The sequence below is a fragment of the Hyperolius riggenbachi genome, chromosome 9, assembly GCF_040937935.1.
Source record: "Hyperolius riggenbachi isolate aHypRig1 chromosome 9, aHypRig1.pri, whole genome shotgun sequence".
In the NCBI taxonomy this organism is placed as follows: domain Eukaryota; kingdom Metazoa; phylum Chordata; class Amphibia; order Anura; family Hyperoliidae; genus Hyperolius; species Hyperolius riggenbachi.
Genome location: NC_090654.1, coordinates 41,491,149 through 41,510,380, shown reverse-complemented (window position 1 = coordinate 41,510,380; position 19,232 = coordinate 41,491,149). Strand labels below are relative to the sequence as shown.

The 19,232-nt window shown below is 50.0% G+C and overlaps 1 protein-coding gene across 4 annotated transcripts in view; it reads right to left on the bottom strand.

Annotated features, from left to right (window-relative positions):
• LOC137532270 (farnesyl pyrophosphate synthase-like) overlaps positions 1-19,232 on the bottom strand; it is an 86,568-nt gene that overhangs the window by 41,531 nt on the left and 25,805 nt on the right. For 3 of the 4 annotated variants that reach the window (XM_068252596.1, XM_068252598.1, XM_068252599.1), the window contains exons 1-5: positions 9,258-9,315; positions 8,518-8,655; positions 7,997-8,137; positions 7,840-7,920; positions 7,619-7,741 (exon numbers count right to left, since the gene is read on the bottom strand). In XM_068252596.1, the coding sequence (XP_068108697.1) occupies positions 7,619-7,741; positions 7,840-7,920; positions 7,997-8,137; positions 8,518-8,646 (474 nt within the window). In that variant the 5' untranslated portion in view covers positions 8,647-8,655; positions 9,258-9,315. Of the gene's footprint in view, positions 1-7,618; positions 7,742-7,839; positions 7,921-7,996; positions 8,138-8,517; positions 8,656-9,257; positions 9,316-19,232 lie in introns of those variants that run through there. The other variant, XM_068252597.1, reaches the window with a different exon arrangement.

Sequence of the window (19,232 nt, the reverse complement as noted above, 5' to 3'; positions counted from 1 at the left end):
AGAGCTTATAGTTTTTGAGAAAATCGATTTTAAAGTTTCAAAGGGAAAACTGTCTTTTAAATGCGGGAAATGTCTGTTTTCTTTGCACAGGTAACATGTTTTTTGTCGGCATGCAGTCATAAATGTAATACATATAAGAGGTTCCAGGAAAAGGGACCGGTAACGCTAACCCAGCAGCAGCACACGTGATGGAACAGGAGGAGGGTGGCGCAGGAGGAGAAGAAGGCCACGCTTTGTGAGACACAACAACCCCGGCCTTGCATGAGGGCAAGAAGCGTGCGGATAGCAGGCTTTGTACCGCCATGCAGTCATAAATGTAATAAAGATAAGTGGTTCAATAAACAGGGACCACGCGGCAACGCTAACCCAGCAGCAGCAGACGTGATGGAACAGGAGCAGGCGCAGGAGGAGAAGGCCACGCTTTGTGAGACACAACAACCCAGGCCTTGCATGAGGGCAAGAAGCGTGCGGATAGCATGCTTTGTACCGCCATGCAGTCATAAATGTAATAAAGATAAGTGGTTCAATAAACAGGGACCACGCGGCAACGCTAACCCAGCAGCAGCAGACGTGATGGAACAGGAGGAGGCGCAGGAGGAGAAGGCCACGCTTTGTGAGACACAACAACCCAGGCCTTGCATGAGGGCAAGAAGCGTGCGGATAGCATGCTTTGTACCGCCATGCAGTCATAAATGTAATAAAGATAAGTGGTTCAATAAACAGGGACCACGCGGCAACGCTAACCCAGCAGCAGCAGACGTGATGGAACAGGAGCAGGCGCAGGAGGAGAAGGCCACGCTTTGTGAGACACAACAACCCAGGCCTTGCATGAGGGCAAGAAGCGTGCGGATAGCATGCTTTGTACCGCCATGCAGTCATAAATGTAATAAAGATAAGTGGTTCAATAAACAGGGACCACGCGGCAACGCTAACCCAGCAGCAGCAGACGTGATGGAACAGGAGGAGGCGCAGGAGGAGAAGGCCACGCTTTGTGAGACACAACAACCCAGGCCTTGCATGAGGGCAAGAAGCGTGCGGATAGCATGCTTTGTACCGCCATGCAGTCATAAATGTAATAAAGATAAGTGGTTCAATAAACAGGGACCACGCGGCAACGCTAACCCAGCAGCAGCAGACGTGATGGAACAGGAGCAGGCGCAGGAGGAGAAGGCCACGCTTTGTGAGACACAACAACCCAGGCCTTGCATGTGGACAAAAAGCGTGCGGATATAGCAGCAATGCTTTTTGCCGCCATGCAGTCATAAATGTAATACAGATGAGAGGTTCAATAAACAGGGCCCGGAAACGCAACACCATCCCAGATGTTCATTGGTCATGTTACTTGGTTGGGGTCCTGGAGTGTTGCGTAGTCATTTCCAATCCAGGATTGATTCATTTTAATTTGAGTCAGACGGTCTGCATTTTCTGTAGAGAGGCGGATACGCCGATCTGTGACGATGCCTCCGGCAGCACTGAAACAGCGTTCCGACATAACGCTGGCTGCCGGGCAAGCCAGCACCTCTATTGCGTACATTGCCAGTTCGTGCCAGGTGTCTAGCTTCGATACCCAATAGTTGAAGGGTGCAGATGGATGGTTCGACACAGCTACGCCATCTGACATGTAGTCCTTGACCATCTTCTCCAGGCGATCGGTGTTGGAGGTGGATCTGCACGCTTGCTGTTCAGTGGGCTGCGGCTGCATGGGTGTCAGAAAATTTTCCCACTCCAAGGACACTGCCGATACCATTCCCTTTTGGGTACTAGCTGCGGCTTGCGTTGTTTGCTGCCCTCCTGGTCGTCCTGGGTTTGCGGAAGTCAGTCTGTCTGCGTACAACTGGCTAGAGGAGGGGGAGGATGTCAATCTCCTCTCTAAAGTCTCCACAAGGGCCTGCTGGTATTCTTCCATTTTGACCTGTCTGACTCTTTCTTCAAGCAGTTTTGGAACATTGTGTTTGTACCGTGGATCCAGAAGGGTATAAACCCAGTAATTGGTGTTGTCCAGAATGCGCACAATGCGTGGGTCACGTTCAATGCAGTCTAGCATGAATTGAGCCATGTGTGCCAGTCTGCCAGAGTCCTACCAGAATCCTCATCATCCTCTTGTGAGCGTTGTGATAGTTGTTGTGATGCATCATAGTCGTCACCTTCCTCCTGGTCTGCTTCTGCTGACCATTCGCGTTGAATTGTGGAAGTCCAACGTGCACCGCTCTGGCCCTCGTCAGTGGTGGCATGAAATTCCTGCTCCAACTCCAGCTGTTCCTCCTCCTCTTCTTCGTCATAGCTGCTGGGGCCAGCGTTCCCTGAGGCGGATGGCCTGATGTTGGTACCATCACGCTGATCGTTTTCTCCTTCAGATTCCCCCAGTTGCATCATGACAGCTGTTTCCTTGATTTTTAACATCGACCTCTTCAGTAAACACAGCAGTGGTATGGTAATGCTGACTGAAGAGTTGTCACTGCTCACAAGCAACGTGGATTGCTCAAAATTTTGGAGGACTTGGCAGAGGTCCAACATGTTGGCCCAATCGGATCCACAGAAGCTTGGCAGCTGGCCGGATGCGCCTCGGTACTGCGCCGTCATGTACTGGACCACTGCACTCTTCTGCTCGCAAAAGCGGGCTAGCATGTGCAGCGTAGAATTCCAGCGCGTAGGGACATCACACAGCAAGCGATGGTGGGGGAGATTGAAGCGCTCCTGCATCTTGGCGAGTGCCCCCGAAGCAGTACTGGAATTTCTACAATGTTTGGACACTCGACGCACCTTCAACAGCAGATCGGGCACGCCTGGGTATGTCCTCAGGAACCGCTGAACTACTAGGTTCATCACGTGCGCCAGGCAAGGGATGTGTGTCAGCTTAGCCAACCTTAAAGCGCGAATGAGATTACTCCCATTATCACACACAACCATGCCCGGTTTCAGGTCCAGTGGTGCCAGCCACAAATCCGTCTGTTCCTTTATTCCCCTCCAAATTTCCTCCCCTGTGTGCTGCTTATCCCCAAGGCAGATTAGCTTCAGCAACGCTTGCTGACGCATGCCAACAGCTGTGCTGCACTGCTTCCACGATCCTACTGCTGCTGGGTTAGCGTTTCCGGATGAGGTACAGCTTTGAGATGCGTTGGAGGAGAAGGAGTCAGAGAGGTAGGTGCTGCTGTTATCCAGTGGGAGGGACGGCGGTGCAGCTGTTTGTGGCGTGGGCAACACCCGTGCCGTAGCAGGTGAGGAATCGCTGCCAGGCTCCACAAGGTTCACCCAGTGCGCGGTAAGGGAGATGTATCGACCCTGGCCGAACGCACTCGTCCAGGTGTCAGTGGTGAGGTGAACCTTGCAGGCAACGGCATTCTTCAAGCTTCGGGTTATTTTGCTGACCACGTGCTCATGCAACTCAGGCACTGCAGAGCGTGCAAAGTGGTAGCGGCTGGGAACCACGTAACGTGGGATGGCCACTGACATCATGCCCTTGAAGCTGTTTGTCTCCACCAATCGATATGGCAGCATTTCGCAGGCCAGAAGCTTGGCTATGCTGGCTGTTACTGCCACGGCCCGGGGGTCATTTGCTGGCAATTTCCTCTTGCGCTCAAACATCTCCGACACAGACAACTGAACCGTAGCGCTGCACACGGAAGGGCTGTTGGTTGTTGTGTTTGATGAACACTGGGAGACCTCAAGAGCACTACTCCGGAAAGTGACAGTGTCAGCGTCGTCTGATGTTTGTGAATGTTGTGAACCACGCAATGGCTGGGCTACTGCTGCTGCTGAGGCGGGTCTGGTGGTGAGTCTGGTGAACCCAAGGGAGGCAGTGTTGTTTCTGGTACCCTGTCCTGACGCGTTTGCCCAAAGAGTGGGATGTTTGGATAGCATGTGACGGCTCATGCTGGTGGTGGAGAGGTTGTTAATATTTTTCCCCCTGCTCAGGCGGGTCTTGCACACCTTGCAAATCGCCATGGTAACATCCTCAGTGCAGTCTTCAAAGAAAGCCCAGACTTTGGAGCACCTGCCTCCTTGCTGGCGATTTCTGTTTGCTCCTCTTTTGCCTCTCACTTGAACTTCCACGCTTGTGGTGCCTGAAATTGCGCGCCGCCTACCTTGTGGCACAAGGCGAACTCGTGCAGCAGTGTGTTCTTCAACAGACTCATCTGTGCTGCTGCTACGACGGCGATGTTCTCGTTCACAAACAAAATCTGGGTCTCTGTCCACATTGTCCATACCCTCCTCTTCCATCTCCTCAAACTCGTCATATGTCATTGTGGGCCACCGCCGTGGAGTAGAGCTCCCCACAACAACCTCTGCGCAGCACACTCCAACGTCGTCTTCCAGATCTTGTCGGCCGACCTCCTGCAATTGCAACCCCTCCTGCCCAAATTGCTCTGGGATTTGGGTTTCCGAGTCCTCTTCGGACTCGCCTTGTATTTCAGTGCGCGGTGCATTTCCCACAGTTAACGGTTGTGAATCCAGGCACAACATTTCTGGCTGTTCCTCCATTGACCTTTGAAAGGTGGAAGTTTGTTGGGCTGGGAATAGCTCCTGCGAATACCCCATTGTGTCCTGAGGTAATTCATCGGACTGGTTATCTGGCAGTTGTGTGCGTGGTGTCGCTGCCGGTTGTGTCAGCTTTGTGCCCACTGGCTCCTTGTAACTGGCTGAGGACTCGGACCTCGTGCGTGATGTGCTGGTGCTGCTTAACCCACTGCTGGACGCTTGAGAGGTCATCCAAGTAATTATCTGGTCCTGTTCTTTTGGATTTGTGAGGGTTGTTGTCCTGGACAACATGGGCGGTATTGAGTGGGTTTTCTTGGGTGCTCCCCTGTGGCCTGTACGTGAACCGTCAGGGGAAACACCTCTTCCCTTGCCCCTCCCTCTTTCACCGGATTTCTTCCTCATTTCACTTATCCTTACAGTACACGCTGACTGGCAGCAGTACAGTGGCAGTACAGAAATGCTATACAGTACCACTATTCCCAGCAGCGACACAGAGCACAATGCTATACAGTGACGGGTGAGCGGTGTACCACTATTCCCAGCAGCGACACAGAGCACAATGCTATACAGTGACGGGTGAGCGGTGTACCACTATTCCCAGCAGCGACACAGAGCACAATGCTATACAGTGGCGAACGAGCGGTGTACCACTATTCCCAGCAGACACAGAACAGTACACAGAATGCTATATAGTGTGGCTGAACGAGCGGTGTACCACTATTCCCAGCAGACACAGAACAGTACACAGAATGCTATATAGTGTGGCTGAACGAGCGGTGTACTACTGTTCCCAGCAGACACAGAACAGTACACAGAATGCTATATAGTGTGGCTGAACGAGCGGTGTACTACTGTTCCCAGCAGACACAGAACAGTACACAGAATGCTATATAGTGTGGCTGAACGAGCGGTGTACTACTGTTCCCAGCAGACACAGAACAGTACACAGAATGCTATATAGTGTGGCTGAACGAGCGGTGTACCACTGTTCCCAGCAGACACAGAACAGTACACAGAATGCTATATAGTGTGGCTGAACGAGCGGTGTACCACTGTTCCCAGCAGACACAGAACAGTACACAGAATGCTATATAGTGTGGCTGAACGAGCGGTGTACCACTATTCCCAGCAGACACAGAACAGTACACAGAATGCTATATAGTGTGGCTGAACGAGCGGTGTACTACTGTTCCCAGCAGACACAGAACAGTACACAGAATGCTATATAGTGTGGCTGAACGAGCGGTGTACTACTGTTCCCAGCAGACACAGAACAGTACACAGAATGCTATATAGTGTGGCTGAACGAGCGGTGTACCACTATTCCCAGCAGACACAGAACAGTACACAGAATGCTATATAGTGTGGCTGAACGAGCGGTGTACTACTGTTCCCAGCAGACACAGAACAGTACACAGAATGCTATATAGTGTGGCTGAACGAGCGGTGTACTACTGTTCCCAGCAGACACAGAACAGTACACAGAATGCTATATAGTGTGGCTGAACGAGCGGTGTACTACTGTTCCCAGCAGACACAGAACAGTACACAGAATGCTATATAGTGTGGCTGAACGAGCGGTGTACTACTGTTCCCAGCAGACACAGAACAGTACACAGAATGCTATATAGTGTGGCTGAACGAGCGGTGTACTACTATTCCCAGCAGACACAGAACAGTACACAGAATGCTATATAGTGTGGCTGAACGAGCGGTGTACTACTGTTCCCAGCAGACACAGAACAGTACACAGAATGCTATATAGTGTGGCTGAACGAGCGGTGTACTACTGTTCCCAGCAGACACAGAACAGTACACAGAATGCTATATAGTGTGGCTGAACGAGCGGTGTACTACTGTTCCCAGCAGACACAGAACAGTACACAGAATGCTATATAGTGTGGCTGAACGAGCGGTGTACCACTGTTCCCAGCAGACACAGAACAGTACACAGAATGCTATATAGTGTGGCTGAACGAGCGGTGTACCACTGTTCCCAGCAGACACAGAACAGTACACAGAATGCTATATAGTGTGGCTGAACGAGCGGTGTACTACTGTTCCCAGCAGTGACACACAATGACTGGGGGGGACCCTGGCTAGCGTGGCTGGAGCGCGAACTACCCTGCCTGCCTACCCAAAGCTAAACCCACAGACAAATGGCGGAGATATGACGTGGTTCGGGTATTTATTTACCCGAACCACGTGACCCGTTCGGCCAATCACAGCGCTAGCCGAACGTTCGGGGAACGTTCGGCCATGCGCTCTTAGTTCGGCCATATGGCCGAACGGTTTGGCCGAGCACCGTCAGGTGTTCGGCCGAAGGCCGAACGGTTTGGCCGAGCACCGTCAGGTGTTCGGCCGAACTCGAACATCACCCGAACAGGGTGATGTTCTGCAGAACCCGAACAGTGGCGAACACTGTTCGCCCAACACTAACAGGTACCATAAACAGGTATGCAGTGACTGGTATATAATATAACACTGAGTGCGGTCACTGAACAAGTATGCAGTGACTGGTATCAATACAATGTGCAGCTGCCTGTCACACACACAGGTACCCTGAACTGGTATGCAGTGACTGGTCTTACAAATGTGCAGCTGTCAGACACGTGCAGTGAAAAGGTAGGCACTGAATGTTCTGGGCCTGCCAGTGGCACAGTAGGAATTACCAAGGGCCAGCTGCGACTGACTGACAGGGCTGTATATGCAAGTGTCAGTGGGCCACACAAAAAAAAAACAGATCACAAGAACAACATTAGCTCTCAAAAGAGCTGTTGTGGAGTGCTTTTTAGCCAATAAGAATCAGCAAGGAGCAAGCTAACAAGCCTAACAAGAGCCTAACTAAGCTTTCCCTATGTCTCTTCAGCAACCTCTCTCTTCTCTAATTACTGCAGCCACACCGAGTGAGGGAAATGGCCGACGCAGCTGCCTTATATAAGGGGGGCTCCAGGAGGGAGTGTAGCCTGATTGGCTAACATGGGTCTGGTGACTGTGATATAGAGGGTCAAAGTTGAGCCTAATGATGTAGTATAGGGGGCGGGTCGAACTCGCATATAGTTCGCGATGTTCACGCCAATTGGTTTTCGGTCTAACCATTCGGGCCATCTCTATTAGTAAATACACAGCTAAGAATACACACCTCCAGGAAGAGCTCCAGAAGGTTCAGGTAGTATGGTTGACCACGACAGTACTTCCTCAGAATCTGGTATGTACAGGATTCCAGCAGACAGGCATCATTGACAGCACCCAGTCCAATGCCATCCTGTGACAAGACATGTGAGTCAGAACCACCAGAATGCCTTCCATCTATGGTTAATAATGACAATGTCCCTCACCTGTCTACAGAAAACAAGAGGTTACCTTTCTATACCAGCAAGGCTGGCCAAGTCTGGTCAGAGTTTGGTCCACTATGTCATCAGCTACTAAGATGAAGGCCTCATTCTGTGGAGGACGATTAAAAGGGTCAGATACATTAAGTCACTACAAATTATAAATAAAGATCCCCCATGAGACTCACCAGCTCTACACACCAGCTCACCGCCAGCACCCTTTGGAGAATGTCATCCTTCTGTAACTCTGTTCCTGCCAGCTCCTGAAACGATGCCAAAACAGTCATCCCCCGATGAAAATGTCCCGGGGCAGCGCTATACTCCAGGACCTGCAGAGAAGGAGGAGCAGGGTGATCAGAGGGTAACACTGTACAAAGCTGCAGAAAAGAGGGTGATCAGAAGGCAACCCTCTACAAAGCTGCAGAGAAGAGATGGGCAGGGTGATCAGAGGCCAACACTGTAAAAAGCTGCAGACAAAACAGGGGCGGGGTAATCGGGGGGCAGCACTGTGCATCCTGCAAACAGAAGAAGGGCAGGGTGGTTAGAGGTGCACTTCTGTGGAGAAAAAAAGGGGCAGGGAGATCAGTGGGTAACAATACAACCCTAGGTGGCACAGCAATGAGTGGACAATAACAGCTGTTATACACTAGAACCTGCAGATGGGAAAAGGGGCAGACTGATCAGAGCATAATACAGGAGGAACCAATACCTCTTTTAGCCGTGACATGACATCCCCAATCTCAGGGTGACCCCAATTTTCTGCTGTCAAATCCTTCACTATTGTCTCAAAGAAGCTGCGGAACTTTGGATGCTCTTCGGAGACCTGTATGGTGCTCATTCTGTTACCCTGTGAGTAAAAGAAATGTATTATTGTACATGAATATATATGTGATATGATTTAGGTGTCATAAGTAGGGATAAAGTAATTGCTGAATAAATAGGGACATAGCTGAAAACACACCTGTTCAGACAAGCCTATAATTTGCTATAGGAAGCACTGCCTCCCTCACCCACTAACCCCTGTGTTTCCTTCCCTATTGTTTCCTCCCCACTACCCTCTAGATTGTAAGCTCGCAAGGGCAGGGACCACCTCCTAGTGTTTCTCATACTGCTGTAATCTTAACATATGCACATGTACCAACTACACATCAACTATGTATGTATTTTTATTTCTACTATTCGATGTCATTACTGTACAGTGTCTTGTATTTCTTATGTATATTTGTTCCCCATTATTTGCTTTGTACTATGTACATCGCTACGGAAGATGTTGGCGCTATATAAATAAAAAATAAAATAATGATAATAATAATAAAATAGCTAAAACATCAAAACTGTTCTGGTCCATAAGGGGGAAACTAGGTCTAGACATGAAGAGGTTAATTAAAGGAAAAATGCATGAGTCCAATTTTGCAGTAGAATAAGCAGTCAGGCTCAAAAGCCACTCACCTTTTATAGTTGTGTCAGCTGCCTGCCTCTAACGCCTTTCTTCCACTTAATTCACAGAGCAAAATACAGAGTTGTACAGCATAATATATAGGCCCAGCTGACTAATGACTCCTCCCACAAACTAGCAGCAGTGCAGCCCTGTACAAAACAAATGCTTTTAAAGGAATCTGAGCAGATATTTTTTAACATGTACAAAATGAACCTTTCCCTAAGAGAGGTCCATTAAGTGGCATTATTTACCTTTGGGGAGCTGCTCCCTAGTCCCCTGTATTTGTTTTAGCTTCCCCACTGAAGCTGCTGCTGTTTGAAGGGGAGACATAGTCCTTCAATGTGAGTACATCTCCTGGCCGGGAGCAGCCCCCTGCAGGTAATTAATGCCCCTCCCATTAAACTACATTATTTATGAACTTCACTTAGGGAGATGTTTGTTTTATATATTTAAAAAAAAATATCTGTAGCAGGGGGCGGAACCTAGACATGCTTCCTGCTAGACCTTGCTCCACTGCTGCTGGTACCCTCTTAAAGTGCTCCAAAACTTTGGGGCCAAAGCGAAAAACAACGTGGATGCCGATCCCGGCATACCCGAGCTATTCACCCACATGTCAAAGGCCAGATGCTCTGATACACATACGCCGAGCAAGTCCACACTGGCTGACTAGTCTTGCAGCAAGGGATGACTTCAGGCTACTATATCAGAACCTGGAGAAGCGAAAATAGCCGAAGCATGAGCTTCGGGGGACTGATTACAATACAGCGACACTGTTAAAGAGATCAGGTCAGAGATTTCATCTTTGGGAGACCGGTTGCAGGAAATTGAGGAGGCCCTAGAGGAGGTTAGTGCCTTTTGAACACAGTCTGATCATGACTTTGCTAGCATTAGAACAGACATTTCAGCTTCAAAAGATGCCCAGGAAGTCCAGGAGAAACTGGTTGTACAGTACTCTTCAATGACAAGCAGCTTAATGTGTATGGCCCTCATATTATAAAAGACACTCTAAGTTCAGTCTCTCTGATGTAGGACTACTGATGGGCCACCCTTTCCCTCTGCCACGCACCGTCTCTTCCCACTGCGCCAGGTCTGGTCCCAAGGTTGCTTCGGGCCGCAACACCCATGCTAGGAATGTTCACTTTCCTGCTTCTGAATCTGAAGATTGTAACATCGGCTTACAATCCTGAGAATGACACTCTGTGCGCTGTTTTATTTGTCACCCTTCTGCGTACCTTTCTGATGTTGGTAACTATCATTTTTCTGACCACAAGACGCTCCTGACCATAAGATGGACCTAAGTTTAGAGGACAAAAACCAGGAAAAAAAATATACTGAACCCAGTGTTTCCATGGTACATCTTAATGATCTTCTCTCCCAATTATTATGGGTAAGTGCATCCTGACCAGACGGGTTTCATCATGGGAAACCACTGACAACATCAGAAGATAAGTTGAGTTGGTGGAGGTCCTGCGCTCTTCCTGGGGGCCTTCTCTGCTCCTTTCTTTGGATGCAGAGAAGGCCTTCAACGGGGTAGACTGGAGGTACGTAAGACTTGGAATTTGGAATCGGCAGTGAGTTCCTCGATGGCAGTAGGAGCCTATATACTCCTATGTAGGCTCCTTTCCTCTACTCGTTTCCCAGTGAATCATTTGGAACACCGGGACACACTTTCCTCTCGTCTTTATGTGTAGCATGTGGAAGATCATGTAGTATGTATCAGATTTTGGCCCCTTTAGCTGGCCATTGTTTAGTGTATGGTTACTTAAATGCTGGGCATACACGGCAGTTTCTCCCCTTATCAATCGAGCTGCTGATGGCTCGATTGATAATATCTGACAGGTCCGATGAGCAGGAATCGATCCGCGCGCACGCGCGGACGAGCGGGGGCGCGGCGGGAGTCGATCCAGCGGCTAATTGGCCGCCGGATCGACCCGTGTATGCCCAGCATAAGAGTATACTTAAAGGAGTTATTTCGCGAAAAAAGTAGGCAGTTAAAAAATGTGACAGATGACAGGTTTTGAGCCAGTCCATCTTTTTAAAGGGGATTCTCAGGGCTTTCTTTGTTTTCAACAGCATTTCCTGAACAACAGTTGCAAAATGTAACTGACATAATAGTGTGCAAGTGATTAGGGAGGCCGGCTGGTATCTTGCTATTTTGGCAGTTAAACTGTTGTTCAGGAAATGCTGTTGAAAACAAAGAAAGCCCTGAGAATCCCCCTTAAAAAGATGGACTGGCCCAAAACCTGTCATCTGTCACATTTTTTAACTGCCTACTTTTTTTCGCGAAAGAACCCCTTTAATTTTTCACATACTGCATATGCATCTTGGCTTAGCGTTGTTAGATAAATAATAACTTATAAATAAATAGTTATAAATATCATGTGTCTTCATCTGAGGCTGTATTTACCTGAAACTAACGCTTTCTAAAGATCAGATGATTTATATCCTGGTACACAAGACTTTAGAACTGGAGGAGGGTGTGTAAACTCATGCAAATGTGCCCCATGGGAACAAGCCCTAAGTAAATATCTGGCTAATTTAGTGACAAGGAGTCATTGCATTGATAATATTTTTGCTTGGAGGAAAGTCCTTAACCACTTCGGGACCGGCCGCCTAACCCCCCCTTAAGGACCAGGGCATTTTGCAATGGAGGGGAGTTAGGCGAGTATTTGGTCATGCCCTTTGGGTTGTGTAACGCTCCAGCCGTTTTCCAAGACTTGATTAAAGAGAACCCGAGGCGGCATTGCATTATGCTAGTGGGGCACAGAGGCTGGTTGGGCACACTAACACCAGCCTCTGTTGCCCCATCGTGTGCCTCAAAGACCCCCCTGCTCGCCGCTATACCCCCGCAGTGCTGGCGACACGCAGCATGTCGCCAGCACAATGTTTACCCTAGCGCTGTCTGTCAGCGCCGCTCCGCCGCCTCCTCCGCATCGCCGCTACCTGCCCATGTCCCTTCCCTCCCGCTGATTGGAGGGAAGGGACGAGGGCGGGTAGCGGCGATGCGGAGGAGGCGGGGGAGCGGCGCTGACAGACAGCGCTAGGGTAAACATTGTGCTGGCGACGCGCTGCGTGTCGCCAGCACTGCGGGGAGTATAGCGGTGAGCAGGGGGGTCTTTGAGGCACACGATGGGGCAACAGAGGCTGGTGTTAGTGTGCCCAACCAGCCTCTGTGCCCCAGTAACATAATGCAATGCCACCTCGGGTTCTCTTTAACGAGGTTTTTAGAGAGGTCTTGGGAAAATTCGTATTAGTTTATCTTGATGATATACTGATCTTTTCTCCTAACCTTTCTGAGCACAGGAAGCATGTGTGTTATGTGTTGGAAAAACTGAGACAGAATTCTCTGTATGCTAAACTCGAGAAGTGCCTGTTTGAGGTTACGGAGGTCTCGTTTTTAGGTTACGTGATCTCGACCACTGGGCTCTCTATGGATCCTCAGAAAGTGACTGCTGTGCTGGATTGGCCTCAATCAGTCGGGTTGAAGGCGCTCCAGAGATTCATTGGCTTCGCCAATTATTATAGAAGATTTATAAAGGGCTTTTCTGCAGTGATATCACCACTTACCCGCATGACCAAGAAGGGTGCAGATTCTTACCACTGGTCTTCCGAGGCCCAGGAAGCCTTCATTCAGTTAAAAAAGTTGTTTTGCTCAGCACCCCTCTTGAGACATGTGGACGTTTCCCTCCCCTTCATAGTCGAAGTAGATGCTTCAGAAATTGGGGTAGGGGCTGTCTTGTCTCAACGCTCGGGGTCTTTAGGCAAGGTCCACCCTTGTGCCTATTTTTCACGCAGGTTTTCCCCTGCTGAGAGAAACTACGATGTGGGCAATAGGGAATTGCTGGCCATCAAACTTGCCTTCGAGGAGTGGCGACATTGGTTAGAGGGTGCAGAGCATACTATTACTGTGTACACTGATCACAAAAATTTGGAGTACATTGAAGAAGCCAAGAGGCTTAGTCCGCGACAAGCCCGTTGGTCCTTATTTTTTTCGAGGTTTAGGTTTGTCATCACTTACACCCCTGGTAGTAAGAATGTTAAGGCTGACGCTCTCTCCAGATGCTTTGAACCGGAGACAGCTCAACCTACTCTTCCCGAGAACATCTTGCCACCAGGGCCGGCCCTAGACTTTTTGCCGCCTGAGGCAAAATTAGAAAAAAAAAATCGCCCCTCCACACACACACGGCTGGGGGGGGGGTGCCGAGCTGGAGGGGTAGCTGGCAGAAAGGGGGTATTGGGCCTACGCGTTCCATCGTGCGCTCCACTGACGTCACTTCCTGCAAGGCCGTCCACTTACAATACAGTGGGCGGCGTTGCCGGAAGTGACGTCAGCGGAGCACGTGATGGAACGCGGAAGAGGTGAGTGATTCCCCCGCCCGTTGCCTCTTCGTCATATGCGCGCTGGCTGGTACTTTACGCTGGAGGAGGAGCGCAGATCGGGGAACCCATGCGAGGGAGGGGGGGGGTCCGACTACCCCCTCCCCGCTGCTAGGCCCAATACCCCCTTTCTGCCAGCTACCCCTCCAGCTCGGCGGGCAGCCCCCAGCATACATGGAGAGGCGGGTGCCGCCCCCCAGATTTGCCGCCTGAGGCAAATGTTTCACCCCGCCTCATGAGCGGGCCGGCCCTGCTTGCCGCGCAAGGTTGTGCTTGCGGCCACGGAAACTTGGGAAGATTGGGCTGCCACATTGACGGCCTATCAGCTTGATACCCCGGAAGGGAAGCCGGAAGGAGTTCTCTTTGTGCCCATGCCCTTTCGGTTACAGATCCTGGAACTTTTCCACACCCATGAGAACGCAGGTCATCCTGGGGTCACTCGCACTCTGGATCTGCTCACCCTATGTGTTTGGTGTCCTTCCTTGGCATCTGATTGCAAGGAGTTTGTCAGGGAGTGTGTTGTATGTGCCAAGAGCAAACCGTCTCGTCAGGCCCCTGCGGGTACTTTGCAGCCTCTCCCAGTTCCGGGTGAACCCTGGACTCATTTGTCCATGGACTTTATTGGGGAGCTTCCCAAGTCCGAGGGCATGTCTGTCATATGGGTGGTGGTGGACAGATTCAGCAAGATGGCCCACTTTGTCCCTCTTAAAGGGTTCCCCTCTGCTCAGGAGTTGGCTGATCTTTTCGTGCAACATATCTTCCGGCTGCATGAAATCTCAGATGATGTGGTTTCAGATAGAGGGGTCCAATTTGTGTCGAAATTCTGGAGGGCCTTTTGTCATGGTATGGGTATGAAGCTGTCATTTTCATCTGGGTACCACCCACAGACCAACGGGCAGACAGAAAGGGTTAATCAGGCTCTGGAATAGTTTCTCAGGTGCTATGTAGCCGATGCTCAGACTGATTGGGTTAAGTTTCTACCCTTTGCGGAGTTTGCGCACAATAATTTGAGGAATTCTTCCACTGGACTCTCTCCGTTTCAGGTGGTCTCTGGAAGGTCTCCCAAATTTTCCCCATTGCCAGTTTGTCCTTCTCCCTTTCCCTGCCCTAGAGGACTGTCAAAGAACACTGAAAGATCTTTGGGGACAAGTAAGGAAGAGTTTGGGAACAGCCTTCCAGACTCAGAAAAGACAGGCCGATAAGAGACGTTCTGCTGAGTGGCATTTAGCTCCAGGTGACAAGGTTTGGGTGTCTACCAAACACTTAGCACTCAGACAACCATCGGCCAAATTGGGTCCTAGGTTCATAGGGCCTTACTCAGTAGCCAAAAAGATCAATGACGTCTCCTATGTGATTGAACTCCGGGCAGCCTCGGACAGGCCCACCGAACCACCGATGGTCCCATCGGTGGGCCCCGGCCGTCCCGCCTCCTGGGGGCCCCAGTGCTAAAAAGGAGGGGGGCTAAGCGCAGGAAGGGGGGACATTGTGCACAGATCGGCGGGGAGGGGGCGGAAGCCTCCCCCCCCTCCCTCACCTAGGGGCCCCCCTTCCGCGCTCCCCCCCCCCCCTCTCCAGAATTGCAGCCAGCGGGGAAGAATCACTTAACGGCATGAGTTACGGAGATGAGATCCGTAGCTCTGCGTGCCGCTGGCTGGTCTGCTCTGGTTCCTGAACTGACTGTCCAATCACGCTCTCGCAGGAAGTACTGCGAGAGCGTGATTGGACAGTCAGTTCAGGAAGCAGAGAGCAGACCAGCCGGCGGCACGCAGAGCTACGGATCTCATCTCCGTCATGCTGGTAAGTGATTATTTGCCGCTGGCTGCAATTCTGGAGCGGGGGCCCCTAGGTGAGGGAGGGGGGTTTCTGGTCACTGCTGCCCACATTGCGATTTTCAGGTGTCTGCTGCCCACATTACGATTTTCTGGTGTCTGCTGCCCACATTACGATTTTCAGGTGTCTTCTGCCCACATTACGATTTTCTGGTGACTGCTGCCTATATTGCGATTTTCTGGTCACTGCTGCCCACATTGCGATTTTCTGGTCACTGCTGCCCACATTGTGATTTTCAGGTGTCTGCTGCCCACATTACGATTTTCAGGTGTCTGCTGCCCACATTATGATTTTCTGGTGACTGCTGCCCACATTACGATTTTCTGGTCACTGCTGCCTACATTGCGATTTTCTGGTGTCTGCTGCCCACATTACGATTTTCAGGTGTCTGCTGCCCACATTACACTTTTCTGGTGACTGCTGCCCACATTGCGATTTTCAGGTGTCTGCTGCCCACATTACGATTTTCTGGTGTCTGCTGCCCACAGTACGATTTTCTGGTCACTGCTGCCCACATTGCGATTTTCAGGTGTCTGCTGCCCACATTACGATTTTCTGGTCACTGCTGCCCACTTTTGGGGGGGGTATCTGGCACCAACCTGATTGCATTTTGGGGGGTATCTGCCGCCAATCTGATTGCATTTTGTGGGGGTATCAGCCGCCAACCTGATTGCATTTTGTCGGAAAATCTGCTGCGATTTGACTACTTGATGAATTATCATGAGGCATGTAACTACTTGAATATTTTATCTAAAATGTATCTGGTCGGACCTAATCTCTGTGAATAACACCGCTACTTATGTTGTGTTTTTTTTTTTTTTTAAGTCTGCCCATGACTCATCGTGACCACGCCGATGTTCCAGTGCGTGGTGACACCCATTTACTTTCGCTGCGGCGCGCTGCGCGCGCCGCATGTGGACATATCCCTATTGGAGACTGTCCTCAGAAGTGCTCACAATCTTTTCCCTACCATAAACTCATGCAAAATTTCTAGAGTACATGTGTATGTGAGCCCAAAATGGGGGAGGGGGGGGTGGCGAGGAGGAGGGGATCGGGGGGGGGGGGCCCCAGGCTGAAACTTCCTTGGTGGGCCCTTAGTGTCCCAGTCCGACCCTGTCTCCGGGCCAGTATGAGATGTGGTAGGTCTTTTCACGTCTCATTGCTGAAGCCAGCAGTGTATGTGGATTCCTCTCCTCCTCCACCTGTGATAGTGGAGGGCCAAACAGAATACGAGGTGGAGAAAATTTTGGATTCTCGCCTCGTACAGAATTCTGTACAGTATCTGGTCCATTGGAAGGGGTATGGTGTGGAGGATAGGTCTTGGGTCTCAAAGGACCGCATGCATGCTGAGAAATTGAGAAAGAGATTTCATCAGTTACACCCTGAGAAGCCGGGTAAGAAGTGTCCGGAGGCCACTCCTCAAGGGGGGGGGGGGGGGTACTGTGAAGGTTAGCAGAGTTACCGCCTGTTAAGCTTGGGGGTGTAATCTCCACAGTCAGCATACAACACATAAGCTGACGTGAAGGAGGTACACACACCAGCACAAGGGATCAGGATATCCCCAGTTTAGTGGAGGAGAGGACTGACTCCAATAGGAGATTGTGGTGCACAGAGCCGGTGCAGATCTGAACAGCCACAAACACTTTCGTAATAACGTCTCAGCGCAAAGTAGCGCTGAGCGCATAAACCAGGACTGAGGAGATCAGGACAGGTAGACAGAATGAACGCTTGCTAGCTAGCGATTACTTAGCGACAGCAAGCGTCCAAAACCAGACAGACTGGAATGAGGCAGCCAATGCGTTGCGGCGATGGCGTGCCTCACAAAGACAGGACAGGAGAGACAGGAAACAGCAGGATCGAGATAGATGAACGTAACACAGATAAATATACAATAAGTATGTTTTCCTAGCGTATTACAATTACAGCTATCAATGAAACTATTCGTAACGTCTGACTAACATATGTATATATTGGCAATGAACCGATATATGACATAAGCAGGAACTCTGACTAAGACTGAAGTAATACAGGGAACAGGACTCAGAAGGATTCGCTATCTCTTCGCAGAGATGAACGCAATCCACAAACAGGACCAGGAACAGGATTCAGAAGGATTCGTTATCTCTTCGCAGAGATGAACGCAATCCACAAACAGGACCAGGAACAGGATAACTAGCTCAGCACGGGTGTTCACGATACGCGCAAACTACCAAAACGTGCTGGAAAACTGACTAACTGAACACAGGAAATAAACAGTTCGTGTACGTATATATCAGCGACACTGATATATTAACGTAACCCGAATACAAGGAAAATAACAAAATGCGCAAGTATGCGTATATATTGGCGATGAACCAATATATGACACAAGACAAGCAAGTAGCAACTTCTAGAACAAGAGCAGAACTAGGAGGACTCGCTGACCCCTTCGCAGGAGTCAGCGCAGTCCACACGGACCAGGAACGAGGTGGGGCACGAGCAGAGTAACAGATAGAGTCTGAAACTATGGTAGCCCATGAGGCATTGCAGGAAGCAGTTCTTTATACTGAGGTCATCCAATGGGAGCAGACCTGCAGACTCCCACACAAGTGAATGGTAATTAATCACAGGCTGATAGCAGGAAAAGGCAGACAATGATATGCAGCCTGCAGGAAAGGGACTGCCCCTCCACTGCAGCAGACAATGTTTGTTTACACAAAAGCATATTAAACTGTCATTAACTTCAGAGCGACTGCAGATGGAATCAGCAACTAGTTTAAGTGCAAACCAAACTATGCAAGCAAATGCATGTAATGACATTAGAACTGTTTGGTTTGCAATACCACTGCAGTCAGCAGTAAACGCTGCAGAAGCGATCATAACAGTACCCCCTCCCTTAAACGCGGCCTCTGGACGCCTATGAAAACTGACATATTTCTCCTGAACCACCCAAACCAAAAAATCAGAAGTGGGAAATCCAGCAAACTGATCTGACTGAAAATTCATGAAGGTCGGATCCGTCCGACAAAACCAAATTCCCGAATCAGTCTCACCAAAACTAGACCAATTGGAACCAGAACCTACCGAACCATGCCCGTCAGCGCTACAAGCCTCAGTGTGATACCCATCAGAACCACGACTTCCAGAGAAAAGCCCCCAGAAACTCTCTGAGCGATACCCACCGCCTTCTCGGGACTGTCCAAAAACGCCAAAGCCTTTGCAATGCCCACCGGAACTGTCCCCACCAACACAAAACCCACCGTTGAACCAGTCCAAAGTACCAGGACAAGTTTCCTTAGAGATCTCCCAGAACACTTGGAAGCTCCAAAGAGATCCCCACAGGTCAGAACGCCCCTTAGGCTCACATGGAGAACTATCAAGAACCCCTATGGAACCCAGGGCAACTCTAGAGTCAGGGTCACAAGGACAAACATCAAGATCAGGGTTTTTAGGGACCAGAACCATCTCTGGGCATGCAGGCCAACCGGCAACATCAGAACATGTCTCCACTAGGGAAGCGTGTGAGCACGCCAACACAGACACACTTGGGCACTCTGGCATACGAAGCACATCTGGGCACACCGGCACAAGAGAGACTTCTGGGCATGTCAAGGAACTGCAAACCTCAAAGTCAGTCAAGGTAAGACCGAAACCAGGACTGGGCAAAAAAAAATCATCATGACTAGACTTCACAGTTACTGGATTCTCACTAAAAAATGCAGGATCAGACTTAGATGTCTCTGATTCCAGCAAAGTTATTAACAAATCATGTTCAGGGGCATTTACAAGACAGGACAAAT